The sequence below is a fragment of the Mus caroli genome, chromosome 12, assembly GCF_900094665.2.
Source record: "Mus caroli chromosome 12, CAROLI_EIJ_v1.1, whole genome shotgun sequence".
Classification (NCBI taxonomy): Eukaryota; Metazoa; Chordata; class Mammalia; order Rodentia; family Muridae; genus Mus; species Mus caroli.
The window spans coordinates 74,899,578-74,916,932 of NC_034581.1; the positions used below are offsets into that span (position 1 = coordinate 74,899,578).

The window sequence follows — 17,355 nt, forward strand, 5'->3', positions numbered from 1 at the left end:
CACTTTGTAGACCAGGCTGGCCTCGAACTCAGAAATCCACCTGCCTCTGCCTCCCAAGTGCTGGGATTAAAGGCGTGAGCCACCACGCCCGGCTTATAGTCTGAGTTTTAATCATATATTTTCATTAGTTACTTTTGAGACAGGATCTCAGCTCAGGCCAGCCTTAAACTCATCCTCCTCCTTGCTTTACTGCCAGTGCTGTAATTACCGGCATGTAGCTGTGTACACTTTATTTTACTTTATTTTAAATTTTATATTTTTAAAAGACTTGTTTTATTTTTAACCATGTATTTGTGTGTTCATGTGTGGGTATTTGCACATAAGTGCAGGTATAGAAGGGACCCAGACACATAGGATGCTCTTGAGCTAGATTTACAGGAGGTTGTGAGTTGCCAGACATGCATGCTGGGAACCAAACTTAGGTTTTCTGCAAGAGAAGTGCAAGCTCTTAACTGTTGAGCCATCTCTCTAGGCCCTTATTTTATTTTATTCTATTTTTCTTTTTCAATGCAAAAGCAAGAGGTTTATTTTCTGATGCGATGGGATCAACCTTCAATTAGTCTCTCAAGGCAAGTGACTAGAAGGTGACCTTATTTTATTTCTGAGATAGATTTTCCTATGTAGTTCTGGCTGGTCTGGAACTTGCTATGTAGTCTTGAACTCACAAAGATATGTCTGCCTCCACCTCCAGAGTACTGGAATTAAAGGTTTACACTACTGTATCAGGCTTTATTTTTAGATTTATTGTATTTTAAATTGTATGTGTGTGTGTGTGTGTGTGTGTGTGTGTGTGTGTGTGTGTGTCTGTACATAAGTGCAGATTCCTGGAGAGGATGGAAGGGGGCATGGAATCTCCTAGAGCTGGAGTTACAAATGACTTTGAGCCACTGGGCATGGGTGCTAGGGACTGAACTCAGGTCCTCTGGGAGGCAACAAATAGTCTTACTACTGAGCCGACTCTCTATTCCCCAGATATGTATGTTTTAATACTTACTCCCATCACACTAATTTTTAAAGTTAAGGCTTGTTCTTTAACCATGTTGAATAGTCATAGAAATAAAGTTTTGCATTTTGTTTTCCTCTATTGATTTTGGCTGTGTGTATTTGTGCTGTGTGGCTATTGGTCTCTATCCTAGTGGTTCTCAGCTGAGAGATATTTGACTCCCAGAGACCACAGGACAACATCCAGAGAGTTTTGGTTAACTGAAGTGGTGCTATCATTAGCCTCAGTGAGGAGGTGCCAGGGATCGTGGTGCTGAACATTTTGCAGTGCCCAGGATAGCGTCTCCCCTCCAACCCCTTCTCTCCCTAACCCCCACCCCAGCACAGTTCTTCCCACCCTAAATGTCTGCTGTGCTAAGAATGAAACATTCTGTGTACAGAGAAGGCTCTTTCCCCTCTAGTTTGTTTGTTTGTTTGTTTACTTTATTTATGTGAGTACACTGTCACTCTCTCCAGACACCCCAGAAGAGAGCACCAGATCCCATCACAGATGGTTGTGAGCCACCAGGTGGTTGCTGGGAATTGAACTCAGGACTTCTGGGAAAGTAGTCAGTTCTCTTAACTGCTGAGCAGTCCCCTGTAGTTTATTTTTAAGAATGTTTTAAAAAGGAAGTTTAAATTACTATTAGACAGTTTCATACCTTTGTATAATGAATTTGACTCTCTTTTTTAAAAAGATTTTTCTTTTCTTTTTTTTTTCTAAAGATTTATTTAATGTATATGAGTACACTGCAGCTGTCTTCAGACACACCAGAAGAAAGCATCCCATCTCATTACAGATGGTTGTGAGCCACCTTGTGGTTGCTGGGATTTGAACTCAGGACCTCTGGAAGAGCAGTTAGTGCTCTTAACCACTGAGCCATCTCTCCAGCCCTTAAAAAGATTTATTCATTCATTTTATGTACGTGAGTACACTGTAGCTATCTTCAGTAGAAGAGGGCACTGGATCCCATTACAGATGGTTGTGAGCCATCATATGGTGAGGACCTCTGGAAGAACAGCCAGTGCTCTTAACCACTGAGCCATTTCTCCAGCCTGAATCTAACTCATTTTATTTCCATTCCTGTTCTCATCCTGTAAGTGCAAGGGCTATGATGTGTTGAGAAGACATTCTTTTTTTGTTTGTTTGTTTGTTTTTATTTTTGTTTTGTTTTGTTTTGTTTTTTGAGACAGGGTTTCTCTGTGTAGCCTTGGCTGTCCTAGAACTCACTCTGTAGACCAGGCTGGCCTCGAACTCAGAGATCTGCCTGCCTCTGCCTCCCAATCTCTGCTGGGATTAAAGGCGTGCGCCACCACACCCGACTGAGAAGACATTCTTTTGAAATTTTTTGTTCTTGTTTTTGTTTTGAGATAGATTTCTCTGTGTAGCCCTGGCTGCCCTGGAACTCTTTTCAGGCTGGCTTTGAACTCAAGAGATCCACCCACCTCTGCCTCCCAAGTGCTCAGATTGAAGGCAAGTATCACCATGTCCGACTTTTTTTTTTAATACAAAGATAGTATGTCACTGCATATCCCAGGCAAGCCTTGAACTCTCACTCTCCTACCTTACTCTCTTGAGTGCTGGGATTACAGGTCTACAACATCAGGTTCAACTCTCCTAAGATTTTTTAGGTGTTTTAGTTTTTCTTTACTTTCTCTAGAATTGGTGTGTAGTGTGTGGTACTGTTTCCCAAACAGTGTTTCTGTAAGTATTTGGCCTATTTTTGAGCCATAAATCTGAAACTCCATATTTATCATTTATTAATTAATTTTTTTATAGACACACAAAATCTGTTTCTGGACTCTGTATTATTCTCTGGCCTGTTTTCAAAATTGGCATCTCCAGCCTTTTGATATCTGGTAAGGTAAATTTTATGATTATCTTATATTATTGAAAGGTCTACTTCATCTGCTCACATGTTCTTTTGCTTTTTAAAATATTTATGTGTATGTGTGTGTACACGCAAGTGTATATGTGCAGGCCCTGAGTTAAAGGCAGTTGTAAGCTGCCTGACAGGTTCTCTAAACTGAATTTAGGTCCTCTGGGAGAGCAGAAGGCATTGGCGCTGCTGAGTCATCTCTCTGTCCCCATGGCCTTATTTTATAAGTAGGCTATTTTTAGTTTCTTTTTCAGATTTAATTTTAGAACCAATTTGTCAAAATAGTATTTTAATGGCTTTAGTGCAGTATAATTCATACGTCATGCAATTTGCTACCCATTGTATACAAATTGATGATATTTAGTATAGTCATAGAATTATGCCACCCTCACCACATTTTAGTTTTAGAACACCTTTATTACCCCCTCATAAAACCTGATCTATTTAAAAGTCATTCCCCAACCCCCAAAATTCTTATGCCCCATTTGTAGGCAACTCCTCATCTCTCTGTCTTGTCTTTTGTGACTAGCCTCTTTATTTAACATGTTTCTAAGGTTTGTGCCTAGTAGAATATCTATCAGGACTGTATTGCTGAATAAAAGTCTATTCTAAGACATATATCTTTTTTTTAAAAATTTAATTGTGCTTGTGTGTTTTGTGTGTGCACTTTTGAAAATAGCAGAAGAGGGTATTGGACCTGCAGGCAGTTGTGAGCCATCTGATAGTGATGCTGGACATCAGACTCAGGTCCTCCGAAAGAGCAGCAGGTGCTCCTAGCCAGTGAGCATCTCTCCATCCCTAAGACTGTGTTAACGGACCACAAACTGGATGGGTTAAAATAATGGAAATCAATTCTCCCACTGTTCAGGAAATTAGAGGTGCATAATTAAGGATTAAGGTGTTAGGAGGACTGTACTGTCTCTTTGGTGGGGTGTTGGGTATGGGAGAGTTGTTCCTTTCCTTCTAGCTTCTAGTGATAAAGACCTGTGGCTTTCCTTTGTTTGCATGACTTCAGTCTCTGCCTCCATCTTCTCCAGCCTTCTTTCCCATGTGTCTGTCACTTTTGACTCTCTGTCTTTCTTTTGCTTGTAGGATACCAGTCACGCTGGATTAAGGCCCACTCTACACCAGTATGACCTTGTCTTATCTTGATAACACAAGGAAGACCCTGTTTCCTAATATGGGCACAGTCACAGGTTCTGGGGGCTAGAATGTCAACATACCTTTTTGGAAGACACAACTCAACTCATAACCTGTAGCAAAGCTGTTTTATGTGCCTTACCAGTTAACAGGCTTTGGGTTCTTTCCACCTTGGGGCGGTTACAGACAGTGCTGCTGTGCACTTTCTGTGGATGTGTTTTCATTCCCTTCTATGCGTGGCTGTAATGGAACTTGGAGCCCTGTGGTGTCTTTATGCTTAACTGTTGAGGACCTGCCAGGCTGTTTTTCAAAGCAACTGCGCCATTTGACATTTCCACGGACAGTGTGTGAGTTTTTCATTTTCCCACAAACTTGCCAGTTCTTTTTATCTGCCTTTTTGAGAGTTATGGTAGTGGTTTTGAAGCATTACATCATTGTGGTTTTGAGTTGCATTTTTCCTAATGGCTAACGATGTTGAAGAGTGTTTCATGTGCTATTTGGCCATTGCTCAGTTGTCTTTCAGATTTCTAGTCATAGTCTCAAGTGAGGTGTTTTTAATTGGTTGACTTGTCTTTTTATTACTGAGTTGTAAGAGTTTATATTTCTAAACACCTGACCTTAACAGATACATGGCTTGCAAATATTTTCTCCAATTCTTCAGGGTCTCTTGGGGATATCTGGGTAGCTAATTTCTTTCCTTTGCTTTTTGTTTTTTTTTTTTNTTTTTTTTTTTTTTTTTTTTGAGATCTGGTTTCTCTGGGTAGCCTTGGCTGTCCTGGAACTAGCTCTGTAGACCAGGCTGACCTGGAACTTACAGAGATCCACCTGCCTCTGCCTCCCAAGTGCTGGGACTAAAGGTGTGCACCACTACCACCCAGCTGTCGGTTTTTGAAAAGGATTTTTAAAACGAGGTTTATGTTGAATATGTGCTTTATCTTGAATATTCTTAGAAAGTAGTTACTGTAATTTGGATGTGGTAAAGGAGTGTGCCCCAGTGTGGTACTCTTGGGAGCTGGTGTGACCTGTGCGAGATGGGGTCTTGTGGAAGTCCTCAGGTCAGCTGGGGATGGGGAGATAATTGAGAGACCTCGGCTCCTTTACCAGCCTTGTTGTTGTTGTTGTTGTTGTTTTGAGACAGGATCTGTGTCTATAGACCTGGCTAGTCTAGAATTTGGTAGGTAACCCAGGCTTCAAACTTGCTGTCCTTTCTCAGTCTTAATACTTCTGGGATTACAGGTGTGTGCCTAGCTTCTATGAAGTATTCTTACTGACTTTAGAGGTTTGTTTATTTGTTTGAATTCTAGGCTCTGGTTTTCCCTAGAAATTCTCTTTGTTTTCTGTGTTAAAAACACATGGACTGTGTAAATCACTTCTGTGATTGACTCTACCTGCTTCTAACAGATTTCCCCACTGAATTGGTCCTAGTTGAGCTTCTTGCCTCTGGATTCTCTTTTTATGAGAATGATATGAACTTGGACTCTGTCTTAAGTACAAACATGGGTGCTGGGAATTAAACTCTGGTCTTCTACGAGGTTAACAAGCACTCTTACCACTGAGTTATCTCTCCAGCCTTGTGCTCTCTAACTCTGGAGACAATTCCTACTCTTCCCTTTTCTGCCTCCCAAATGCAGGGATTGCAGGTGTGTATCACTTCCATTTTATTTATTTATTTATTTAAAAAAATCTTCAGTGCTGAAGGCTATAACTAAGACTTTGAATATGCTGGGCAAGCCATCTACCACTGAGCTAAAAAGTGTTTAAAATTAAGTTTATTTGTGTGGGAGTATGTATGTGTGTATGTGTGTGTGTGCGCAATCGTGGTAGGGGAAGTGGGGACAACTTTTGGAAATTAATTCTCCTTTCACTAGGTCCAGGGATTGAACTCAGGTTACTGGTCTTGTCAACAAATGCTTTTACCTGCTGAGCCAATTTGCTAGCTTTCATTCTGATTCTACTTTGTATCATTAAGAGAATCCTAGGCATTTGTCAGAGTGTAGGTGAATTTGTGGAAGCAAGAATGAAAATAGAACTAGAATAACAAAGTATAAAGATGTGGTATTACACACTTGTAATTTCAGCACTTAAAGGTTAAGGTAGGAAGATTGGCTTTTAAGGTCATTGCTAGTTATATAATAAGTTCAAAGTCTGCCTGGACTGCATGAGACCCTGTCTCAAAAAAAAAATATATATATATATGTGTGTATGTATACACACAGACACACACATATGGAGGGAGAAATGAAATCTTAACACTTTTGTATCAAAACTTGTTTTTTGGTTTTGTTTTTTTGGTTTTTTTGTTTTGTTTTGTTTTTAGTTTATGGGCACAGAGATCTGGACTTTTTTAGGGGAAAATTTGTCTATGTCTAAATTTGTATTCTATTTATAAATATATTTTTGACGTTTGTTTTGCAGATTATAGGATCAGTGAAATGCTTTCCTAAACAGTGAAAGGCTAAAGATGTCTAGACAAAATTTAGTGGCTTTGACAGTAACCACCCTTCTGGGTGTGGCCATGGGGGGATTTGTCCTGTGGAAAGGCATCCAGCGTAGATGGAGTAAGACAAGCAGAGTGATGGAGCAGCAGCAGCCACCTCAGCAGCCACAGCAGCAGCCGCAGCCACAGCCACAGCTACAGCCAGAGCAGCCACAGCCACAGCAGCAAGTGCCTCGTGGGAGGGAGTGGCCCCCTCCAGAAGATGACCAGCTGCCCTTTGGTGCCCTGAGAGCACCCAGAGCCTCATGGGAGGAGAGGATCCTCCAGGCAGAGGTGGTGACGGTGTCTCAGGAGGCAGAGTGGAATCAGATCCAGCCCTTTCTTAAAAGAGAGTTGGAGGACTTTCCTGTGCTTGGAATTGACTGTGAATGGGTGAGTTGTTTAAAAGCTGAAACAGAGTCTCATTCGCTTTCCTGATTTGGGCCGGGGGTAGCCAAGAACAGACTGAGCTCAAAGAGAATTACTTTGTTCTTGCCTTGCTTGTAAGTACACCTTAGCAGGTGATGCTGATGTCCTCTGGGTAGGGGTGACCTTAGAGTTGTTATTCTGGAGTCAGGTGGGCCTTCATGAGTTTCACTTTTACTGCACTGGACGAGCTAATTAATTAGATTTCTAAGTCTTTCTACTTATTTGTAATCTGAATGTAAGGACATCCACTTCTAGTGACACACTCTAAGTACTCAAGTAAATACTCACTATAAAGGTTAAGTACAGTTTTAACTTACAGCAAGTGTTCATCAAATACCAGCTCCTAGCTAGGTGTGGTGGTGCACACCTGTGACCTCAGCACCCTGGAGTGCTAAGGCAAGAGAGTCAGAGCAAGTTCAAGGCTATGCTGGGCTATATTGTGAATTTGAGGCCAACCTGGGTTATAAAGTAAGGGTCAGTCTTAAAAAACAAACAAACAAACCCCACCCCCACACTCCCTACCTATTTTAGTTTTTGTTTTCAGTTTGTTTTTGAAGACAAAATCTAGGCTGGCCTTGAACTTGATATGTAGCTGAGAGTAACCTTTACCTCCTAAGTACCGTTCAAAGGTGTTTACTACTCTACTGGTTTGTTAATACTCCTGTAAAAAAAAGACTATTTATGGATATGTGTGTGCCACCATGTCCTCTGTGTGCCACACCATGGGTCAGACCCAGGGATTCACACATGCTCGCCAAGTGATCTACCAGCTGAGCTACACATCCTTAGCTCTTAAGACAGTTTTTCTTTTTTTGAGGTTTGTTTTCTTAAATTTGTGTTTTTGTGGTTTGTGTATTCTCATATATATATGTGTGTATGTATGTGCCAGTGCGTGTGTGCTGTGCTATACATGTGAAGGTCAGAGGACAACTTTGCGGATAGGGAAGGCATGGCCCTGGCCTTAAGGACTTAGAACCTTGCAGGAGAAGGCATACAGACCAAGTTCAAGCATGTAGAAAATGCCATGGTAACTACCATGTCTCTAAAGGTATTTTCAAGGGATTTATCAAACACAGTGTCACAAGTAGGAGGAGGAGGGATATTTTATACTCAAGGTAACCAAGATTATAAAGAAAAAATAGGCAATATCACAAAGAATAACACTAAAAGTTTCCAGGTGGTCCTCTGTCTCTACCTTTCCTCTCTGAGGAGTGCTGGGAGGACAGATCTGCACTGCTGCACTGGCTTCTTACGTGGGTTCCGGGTTACACTCTGGTTGTTACGTTTTCTTTTCTACTTTTACCTTTGGGCCAGCTCCCAGCTCCTAGTGGTGTTTAGAGACTGGGTTTCATGGTGTAGCCCATGCAAGCTGAAAAGTCTAGATCCTCTGGTCTCCTTCCATTTTAGTATTAGAATTAAATACTCCTCTATTCCTCTTTTTTTTTTAAAGAAATTTATATTATTTTATGTGTTGTGTGTGTGTGTGTGTGTGTGTGTGTGTGTGTGTGTGTGTGTGTGCAGGTACCAGCAGTGGTCTGAAGAAGGCTTTGGATCCCCTGGGGCTAGAGTTATAGCAGCCATGAACAGCCAGTCCCACTTGAGAACACAACTTGGGTCCTGTGTAGGAGCAGCAGGTGCTTTTAACCACTGAGTCCTCTCCCTTGTCTTTATTCCTGACTTTTAAAGGTGTTCTTACTCTTGGGTGTAGGTTGGCTCTTTTGATACAGAATGTTGTCTACAGTTATGACTGGCCTAGTACTTACTACATTGTTAAGGCTTGTCTGGAACTTGCAGCAGTCCTCCTGTCTCAACCTCCTAAGGGTTGGGATGACAGTCACACATATTACGCCTAATCCTTATGCCAGATTTTTTAGAAATTATTTCTGGTACCTATTGATAATAAAATACTCATTGTTCTAAAAATGCCTTTTTTCAAAGTCTTGTAAAAATATTTTCTCTGAGTGTAGTATTTTAGCTTTGTCATTTTCAAGACTGAATTTCATTGTTTTCTGGTTTCCATTGTTGCTGTTGAAGATAATTGCCACTCTATTTTATTGATTCTTTGTAGATAATCTGATTTTTTTTTTTTATAACTCTGAAAATGTGCTAAGTTGAGTCTGGATTCAGCTTGGGATTCATAAAGCTGTCTGGATATAAGAACTTTTTTTTTTATCATTTTGAAATTTTTATTTTCTTTTTTTGGTTTTTGAGACAGGGTTTCTCTGTATAGCCCTGGCTGTCCTGGAACTCACTTTGTACACCAGGCTGGCCTCGAACTCAGAAATCCGCCTGTCTCTGCCTCCTGAGTGCTGGGATTAAAGGGTGCGCCACAACTGCCTGGAGAAATTTTCTTTTAAGATATTTTATGCTATTTATTTTCTTTTGTGCTCTCTTTCTTGCTTTGCTTGCTATGTAGATCGGGTTGTCCTCATACTCACAGAGATCCACCTGCCTACACCTCCCAAGTGTAGGGGAATCAAAGGTATGTTACCACACATGGCACCAGCTTTCTCCTGAGGAGATATACAAATGACCCAATTGGTAAAACAGTGCCTAGAAAGAAATTCTAAGGCTTTGGTGAGTTAAGACACCAAATTTAACTGTGCTATGCTGAATAGAAAGGTAGAATGTAAGGGCAAAGACTCTTACATTTTGTCTTTAGTAGCAGTTCTTTGTGGTGTTGACTGTTTTCTCTTGGTAATCTTGATTGTCTCAAGTATAATATAGTTCTTCTCCAGGAACTTATGACACTTAAGGTATTTATCATGCCATTTTCTGTATGTGAGAGCTTGGTCTGTATGTCTCTTCTTCCTGAAAGGTTCTAGTGTTCCTGAGGCTAAGGGCTGTGCCATCCATAATTCTGTACACATTGTGTGAGCCTCAGCCTTCCCAGTACTGCCTTGGTTGGCAGGTGATTCTGAGTAGCTTGCAGGATGTGTACTGTTGGATGCCCACCACTATCTGCATTCTACCTGCTAGATTCCTACATAGGCTCTTATTCCTCTGTGATGACTGAGATTTTTCCAGGCTGAAATTTCTCTTCAGGGGTAAAATCACTCTCCCTTTAGAACTACTGTTATAGACACTGAGTTTGAGTTATAATGCTGTTAATCCCATTATAGTTGGTAAGCTGTGTCACCTATAGGCTGAAATTTTCTTTTCCTGAAAAATGAAAAGGAATTTATTTGGTTTCATCTGTTCTGTGGATTGCTTTCAGAGTCCTTAAACCTTAAAAGGAATCCTTTAAAATAGGAACAAATTTTGTATGTATGTTTTTCTGGGATACCATTCTTTCAGCATTTTCTCAAACTCATCTATGACACCCAAAAGATTAAAGATTGATGTAAATGTTGAGATAATATGCATAGTGATTTTCTTCTCTTAAGATATAAAGGTCCTACCTATGTTCAGCATTTGTGCTTTGTTACGTTTTTGATGAACTCCATCTATGACTTTGTCCCACCAGGATCTGTTACACTGGCAGAGCTGTTCTCTTCACTGATAATTGTTTTGTGTTTTTGAATCAGGGCCCCACTATATAGCTTTGGCTGACTTGGAGCTCAATATGTAGATCAGGCTGGCCTTAAACTCATAGAACACCCCATATTCCATGCTGGGATTAGAAGCAAAGGCCAATGCACATACTCTTGAGGCAGTGCTGATAAGGCAAATGATGGTGGGTACTAGCATGTGCCATAGAGCATCTGGAGATGGTGCCAGTTGGCACTCGGTTCTTAGCCTTTTAAACCCAGCATGTTCCCTCTGACTGAAAGTGTGTGTCCCAGAGCTCCGGAGTCAGCCTGTTGCTATTTATAGACTGATCAGATTTCTGGCCCTGTGACGCTTATTCAGACTGCTGCTTTATAAGACCCCATATCTCTTAGAACAGGCGCTCATTGCGTTTAACTTCCAATCCATTCTGCTGCTCCCTCTGGTAAGCGAAGGATGTATCTCTTATATTTTGTTGTTGTTGTTGCTGCTGGTTTTTTGTTTTGCTTTGGCCAGAGTTTTGTTTTGTCATACAGCTGTGCAAGGCTGTGAATGAACTATGATGTCTTGTTCTTTTACAGGTGAATTTGGAAGGCAAAGCCAGTCCTTTGTCACTCCTACAGATGGCTTCCCCAAGTGGCTTCTGTGCACTGGTTCGCTTGCCCAGACTGATATATGGAGGCAGAACACTACCCAGGACGCTTTTGGATATATTGGCAGATGGTGCTATCTTAAAAGTAGGAGTGGGATGTTCAGAAGATGCCAACAAGCTTCTACAGGATTATGGTCTCATTGTCAGGGGATGTCTGGACCTCCGCTACCTAGCCATGAAGCAGGGGTACGGTTTGCATGCATACCAGGATTCCCGGCAAGCATTGTTTTTGAGCTGTAGTTAACTAGCGATCAATAATGAAGCATTTAAAATTGTTAGAAACCTAAAGGCTTTAGAAATGCGTATTGGATTTGTGAGGAGACATACCAATGTCTGAGAAAGTTTAGTTGGCTAAAATTTCTTTTTTGATGAAACTGTAATCACCTGTAAAGGGGAGGTTTTAAACCAGTGACCCACTGGCTAAGTTAAAACTTTGCTTTGTTTATTTTTTTCCTGTGTGAAATCTGTTTTAAATCCAGAAGACTAGATATAAGAATCTCTATTTGTGTAACTTTTCAGAAATTACATGACCTCTGACCTCAGAGTCCAGAGTTGTAGGTGGTAACAGTGGGCCAGGTTTGGTCTTTTCCTTTTTGATATGCATACTCAATTTTTAAGAAATAATTTAATTACTTTTATTTTATGTGTATTGGTATATGCATGTCTGTGTGAGGGTGTCAGATCTTTGGAGTTACAGACAGTTGTGAGCTGCCAGTAGGTTCTGGGAATTGAACCTAGGTCCTCTGGAAGAGCAGTCAGTGCTCTTAACTGCTAAGCCATCTCTCTAGACCTGTGCATACTCAATTTAACTTCCCAAGTCCTCACCACTCCTTGGTAAGCCTAACTTCTAGTCAGCATTTAAGTGTGCAAACCCTGCTTTAGGCCCAAATTATGGTCAGCCTTGATCTTGAGTTGGAGAGAGAAACTTCCCATCTTAGCTTTTCCTTCTGGGGGACCAATTTCACCTCATCTTTTTGGGATCACGTGAAATTCCTCAGGTGCATACACAGTTCTCATGTGTCGATTATTTATTTCCTTAAATTTTATTTATTTCCTTTTATGTATTTGTGTGTTTTGCCTGCATGTATGTTTATGGAGGCCAGAGGACATTGGAACCTCTGCAACTGGCATTTTAGAGTTGTGTGAGTGACTGTGTGGGAGTTGGGAACTAAATGTGGGTTTTCTGCAAGAGCATCAAATGCTCTTTTTTTGTTTGTTTGGTTGGTTGTTTTGGTTTGGGTTTTGAGACAGGGTTTCTCTGTGTAGCCCTGGCTGTCCTGGAACTCACTCTGTAGACCAGGCTGGCCTTGAACTCAGAAATCCACTTGCCTCTGGCTCCCAAGTGCTGGGATTAAAGGAGTGCACTACCACGCCCGGCGCATCAAGTGCTCTTAACTATTGGACCATCTCTCCAGAAACCACAGTCCTCATTTATACTGACAGGAACAGAAACAACCTCCTGTCCTCTCTTAAATGAAACTGTTACTATAAGGTGGGAGAGTGTCATAATCTCAGAGAAGACTTAATTAAAACCTGTGCCAGTCTGAATTTTTGAGCATGAGTGAATTTTTATTTTGGTTTGCTACCTTTTTAACCTTTTTAGTGAAGTATTTTTTTTCCTAGTATTATATGAAAATATTATTATAAAAATTAAAACTCTTTGAAGTTTGAACTAAAGAAGAAAGTGGCATTATTTCTTTTTTGTTGTTTGGTTGGTTTTTGAGACAGGGTTTCTTCTCTATGTAACAGAACAGCCCTGGCTGTCCTGGAGCTCACCAGGTTGTAGACCAGGCTGCCTTCTAATTCACAGAGATCTATCTGCCCCAGCCTCTGGAGTGCTGGAATTAAAGGCATGTGCCACCACCACCTGGGCCAAAAGCTGCATTTCACTAGGCCTCTCTGCATTCTTCTGTATATAGTGGGTAAGAAGTTGAGTCAGGAGCATGTCTGGATTGTTAGTGCTGTTGGTTACCAGCTGTGTGGGCTGTATAAGGTACTAAACCCCACTCCTTCTTATTTATAGAGATAATAATCTTACCTTATAGGGTTGGTGAAGGATTAAATGATTAAGCAATATGAAGAATTGAGGAATACTATATGTTATATACAGCATTATATGACTTTTAATGTTAACTACCATTGTAATCATATCACTATAATTTTGGCATAATCATTTGATTGATTTTCTGATATCTCTCTATGCATTTGAAAACACATGAATGTATGTAAATTGAAAGTGCATTGAGTTCTCTGAGTAAATGCAGAATAGCTGAGTATCAATTTAACTAAAGATGGGCTGGGTGTGGTGGATAACTTCTATAATATCAGCACTCAAGATGCTTAGGTGGGAGGGCCACAAATTTGAGGCCAGCATGGGATAGATCATGGGCCCCTGTCTCAAAAACAGCCCCCAGAAGAATTAGGCCAAAGATAATTATTATCATGAAATGATAAGTATACAAGTTAGAAATAAAAATGAAATTGTGCATGTGTTCAGATGCACACACATATGTTCATGTGTGGAGGCCAGAGGTCACTGGAGTGTCTTCTTCAATTGTTTTTCCTTTCATTTTGTGGTTGATTGAGACATGATCTTAGCGTATAGCCATAGCTGGCCTGGAACTCACTTTGTAGACCAGGCTGGCCTTGAACTGGAGACATGCATGCCTGTCTTTGCCTCCTAGGTGCTGGGATTGAAGGCATGTACCATCATCTTCAACCTTCCACTTTATTTTTGAGACAGAGTCTTTCACTGAATCTGGAGTTCTCAGATTTGACTAGACTGGCTGGCCCTTATGCCTCTGTGTCTGCCTCTTAGTGCTGGGATTACAGCTGTGTTCAACCACAGCTGGCCTTCCTCATGGGTTCTGGGAGGTCAAGCTCCTTATGCTTACAGAATAAGTACTTTACTGATTGGGTCATTCCTCCAGAACAAGAATGAAACTTGTATCAGACCTTCACTTTCATTTGGATTTTCTTTTCTTTCTTTCTTTCTTTCTTTCTTTCTTTCTTTCTTTCTTTCTTTCTTTCTTTCTTTCTTAATGTTTTCAGTACTGGGAATTGAGCTTCTGTACTTGAATTGATTCATTGGGAAAGTGCTATAGCATTGAACTGTATTTCTGGCCCAATACCCTTCATTTTAAATGAACTCTTTTCAAAATTAAATTATTAACCATTATTGACATTCCCCAGCCCCTATTTTATTTCCGGGCCTTCACCACTGAGCTACACTCTGGGCTCTACTTTTGTGGTTTTTAATGAAATTAAATAAAGTTTAGTAGCCCCCTCCACCAAATCCTTAGCTTCCATGAATTTGACCAAGACCTATTTATTTCATTCAAATGTGCCTGGCTTTTCTGTGTCTTTTGGTCTCGGGAGATGAGATGTGACTGTTGACTGCTTGTTTGGCAAGGGAAAGCTTCCTGTTCTTCCTCATTACAGTGGTTTTGTCTCCTGCAATCCCTGAGGAAACTGTGCTGTAACACTGACAGGAGCCTCTGCCTGTCAGCTTGCTGCTCTGTGACTTCCGGATGCTCACTCTGGACCATTGTCATGCTATTATGTACTGATTTATCTTGTTATTATTTGGGTACCAGGGATTGGATTCAGAGCCTCATGCATGCTAGGCAAGTACTCTCTCACTTAGGTTTCTAAGCCATCTCTCTAGCCCAGGTCTTTACACTTTCATCTGCATTCAAATGAATGTACACACACGTACATACACACACAAACACGTGCAAAGATTTAAAACATTTTAAATGAATAAATGACTAAGGTCTGGCGTAGCCCTGCTGGTCTCGAATTCCATGTAACTGAGCACGATCTTGGTCTGGGAATTATAAGCATGTACCACCACAGTCTCTCTTAATGTTGTCTGCGTGTATGTGAATTTCATTCTCTTTACTTAAAATTTAGTTTCTCTGTGTATGAGAGAGCATGTGTCCCGAGGACATGTGGAGAGATGGCTCAGCAGTTAAGAGCACTTTCTGCTTGCTCTTCTAGAGGTTCTGAGTTCAATCAATTCCCAGTAACCACAGGCTCACAACCATCTGTAATGGGATCCAGTGCCCTCTTCTGGTGTGGTATGGGGATTGGGGATTAAACTCAGGTTGTCAGGACTAGTGGGAGATGCCTTTGCCCTGTGCTAGCTCCCTGGCCCACTGATGTTTTCTGAATTCCACATAAATCTCTCTGTGAGTCTCTAATCTCAGAAGACCAAGAAGATCCTTTTTGTTACCTCACACCAATTTCTAAAAGAATTTATTTATGTTTACTCTATGTGTGTGAGTGTTTCCCCTGCATCTGTGTAAGTACTCCACATGTGTGCAGTGCCTGAGGAGGCCAGAGGGGGCATCAGACTCCCTGGACTGTGATTACAGATGGTTGGGAGCTGCCATGTGAGTGTTGGGAACCAATCTGGGTCCTCAGCCATCTCTCCAGCACCCTGCAGCAGTTTCAATCAGGACGTTTTGAAGAACAGAAACAATTGCTTGTTTTTATACTCTTACTGCCACCTCCCCTCTCCCCCCATGAAAACAGCCTTGTCATTTTTCTTCAGACATAAGAACATTAGGCATGAGCACCATCGAAAGATAGTCTGTTTACACTTGTCCTTGCTACCGTAGTGTTGCAGTGAATAGCTACTACTTAAGTATCATTGTCCTTTGGATAAACTCCCAGAAAAGCAATTGCTAGATCAGAGAATGTTTGTATTTGAGTTTTTGATAGTTACATATTGTTAAACTTTTTCATAACAATCATAAAGATGTCTAGTTTACACATTTTGTATGAGCCTAATTGATATTTATGCTCTATTGATATTAGATGTACTTGTTTTAAAACAAAACAAAACACTGCAATCTGATAGCAAATCACCATTTTCTTTGATGTCTCGTGTTTATTTGCCCTCTTTTTATTGGTCATTTAAAGTTTTTCCTATGCCATTTGCCTGGTTTTGATACATGGTTTTATTTATTTCTTGTAGAAACAATATACTCTGTAATGGGCTTAGCCTGAAATCACTTGCTGAGACTATTTTGAACTTCCCACTTGACAAGTCCCTTCTACTTCGTTGCAGCAACTGGGATGCTGAGAATCTTACTGAAGACCAGGTACTTGTGATCAGAGGAGTTGGTGCTAGTCTTCAATGCAAGCATCAGGCAGAGAGGCCTTAAAGTAGACTTATTGTCAAGTGACACTCAAGACAATAATGCTCATGCTGCTTAAATGACATTAGAGTCCCTATGGTGTATTACTTTTAATGTGAAGGAACTTCAGAAAATGTGCTTTTTCCAGAAATACAAATGCATAAACATTTTTTAAAGTGCTATAAATCTCATAAGAAACAGTAAGCAGTTCTCTGCCTTTGCCACTGCCTTCCTTCTTTTGCTCTTCTACCCAGAGGTGACCATTTTAATTTCTTTTTGGTAACTACCATTGTACTTTTAGATTATATCCATGTATCATTCTTTCTTATTTTTACGTAGTATGTTTTGACTTCTTATACATATGACTTAGGGTTCTTCCAGTTCCTGAGTCCCAAACAAGAATTTGTTCCCTAACACATCTCCGCAGTATAAATAGATACTCCACTTTCATCAGGAATAATACTTTGTTTTCCCAGGATATATGATTTGTACTTTTGTTTTTGTAGTTTTCTGCACACTACTGACTTAACCCCAGCTCTTGACTCTCTCAAATGCATTGAGAGACTAAACACACATGCCCAGTTTCCTATGGTTCTGTCCTTCTGCCCTCTGGTATTCCCCTATGGCTCTGCCCTCTGCTCTCTTCCTCTGACCCGCCATTGTCCCTCTGTGGCCCTCTGCTGTCTTCCTGCAGCTCTTTTCTGCTCAGGAATATTGGCTCTGCAGATCTACTGCCCACTGCAGTCTGAAACTTGCTGCTTCTGTCTGTCTGTGGCTCCCTCCACTTCTCTTCCATACTGGATCCCAAGTTTGTCTAAATCTCATGGCTCTGTCCTCTTGTTACCCTGCATGTCTGAAAGGACAAGTGAGTTCCCTCTCTTAGCCAGTAGTATGCCTAATAGCAGTTTAGGGCAGAAGCCATTTTCTTGCAGAACTTTTAAGGCTGTACTCCTTGTATTCTGGCTTTGAACATTTGAGTGTGTGACTGTTCTTTCTGGAAGTTCTCTTTCCTTCCTTGTTTGAAATCCTTGATGCTAAACATGAGTAGAGGCCAGATTTTATGCACAGTAGTAGGATTTAGTGGACCCTTTCTATCTGGATGTTCTTGTCTCCAGTTCAGGAAAGAATCCTCAGATTACTTTCTTTTTTTTTTTTTTTTTT

General features: G+C 40.8%; 1 protein-coding gene across 5 annotated transcripts in view; it reads left to right on the forward strand.

Annotated features, from left to right (window-relative positions):
* Exd2 (exonuclease 3'-5' domain containing 2) overlaps positions 1–17,355 on the forward strand; it is a 36,407-nt gene that overhangs the window by 6,115 nt on the left and 12,937 nt on the right. Inside the window, exons 2-6 of one of the 5 annotated variants that reach the window (XM_029484800.1) lie at positions 2,762–2,841; positions 3,954–4,348; positions 6,417–6,870; positions 10,977–11,233; positions 16,032–16,158. In XM_029484800.1, coding sequence (XP_029340660.1) covers positions 6,463–6,870; positions 10,977–11,233; positions 16,032–16,158 — 792 coding nt within the window. In that variant the 5' untranslated portion in view covers positions 2,762–2,841; positions 3,954–4,348; positions 6,417–6,462. Of the gene's footprint in view, positions 1–2,761; positions 2,842–3,953; positions 4,349–5,496; positions 5,642–6,416; positions 6,871–10,759; positions 10,841–10,976; positions 11,234–16,031; positions 16,159–17,355 lie in introns of those variants that run through there. The other 4 variants (XM_021179602.2, XM_029484801.1, XM_021179601.1 and 1 more) reach the window with 4 other exon arrangements.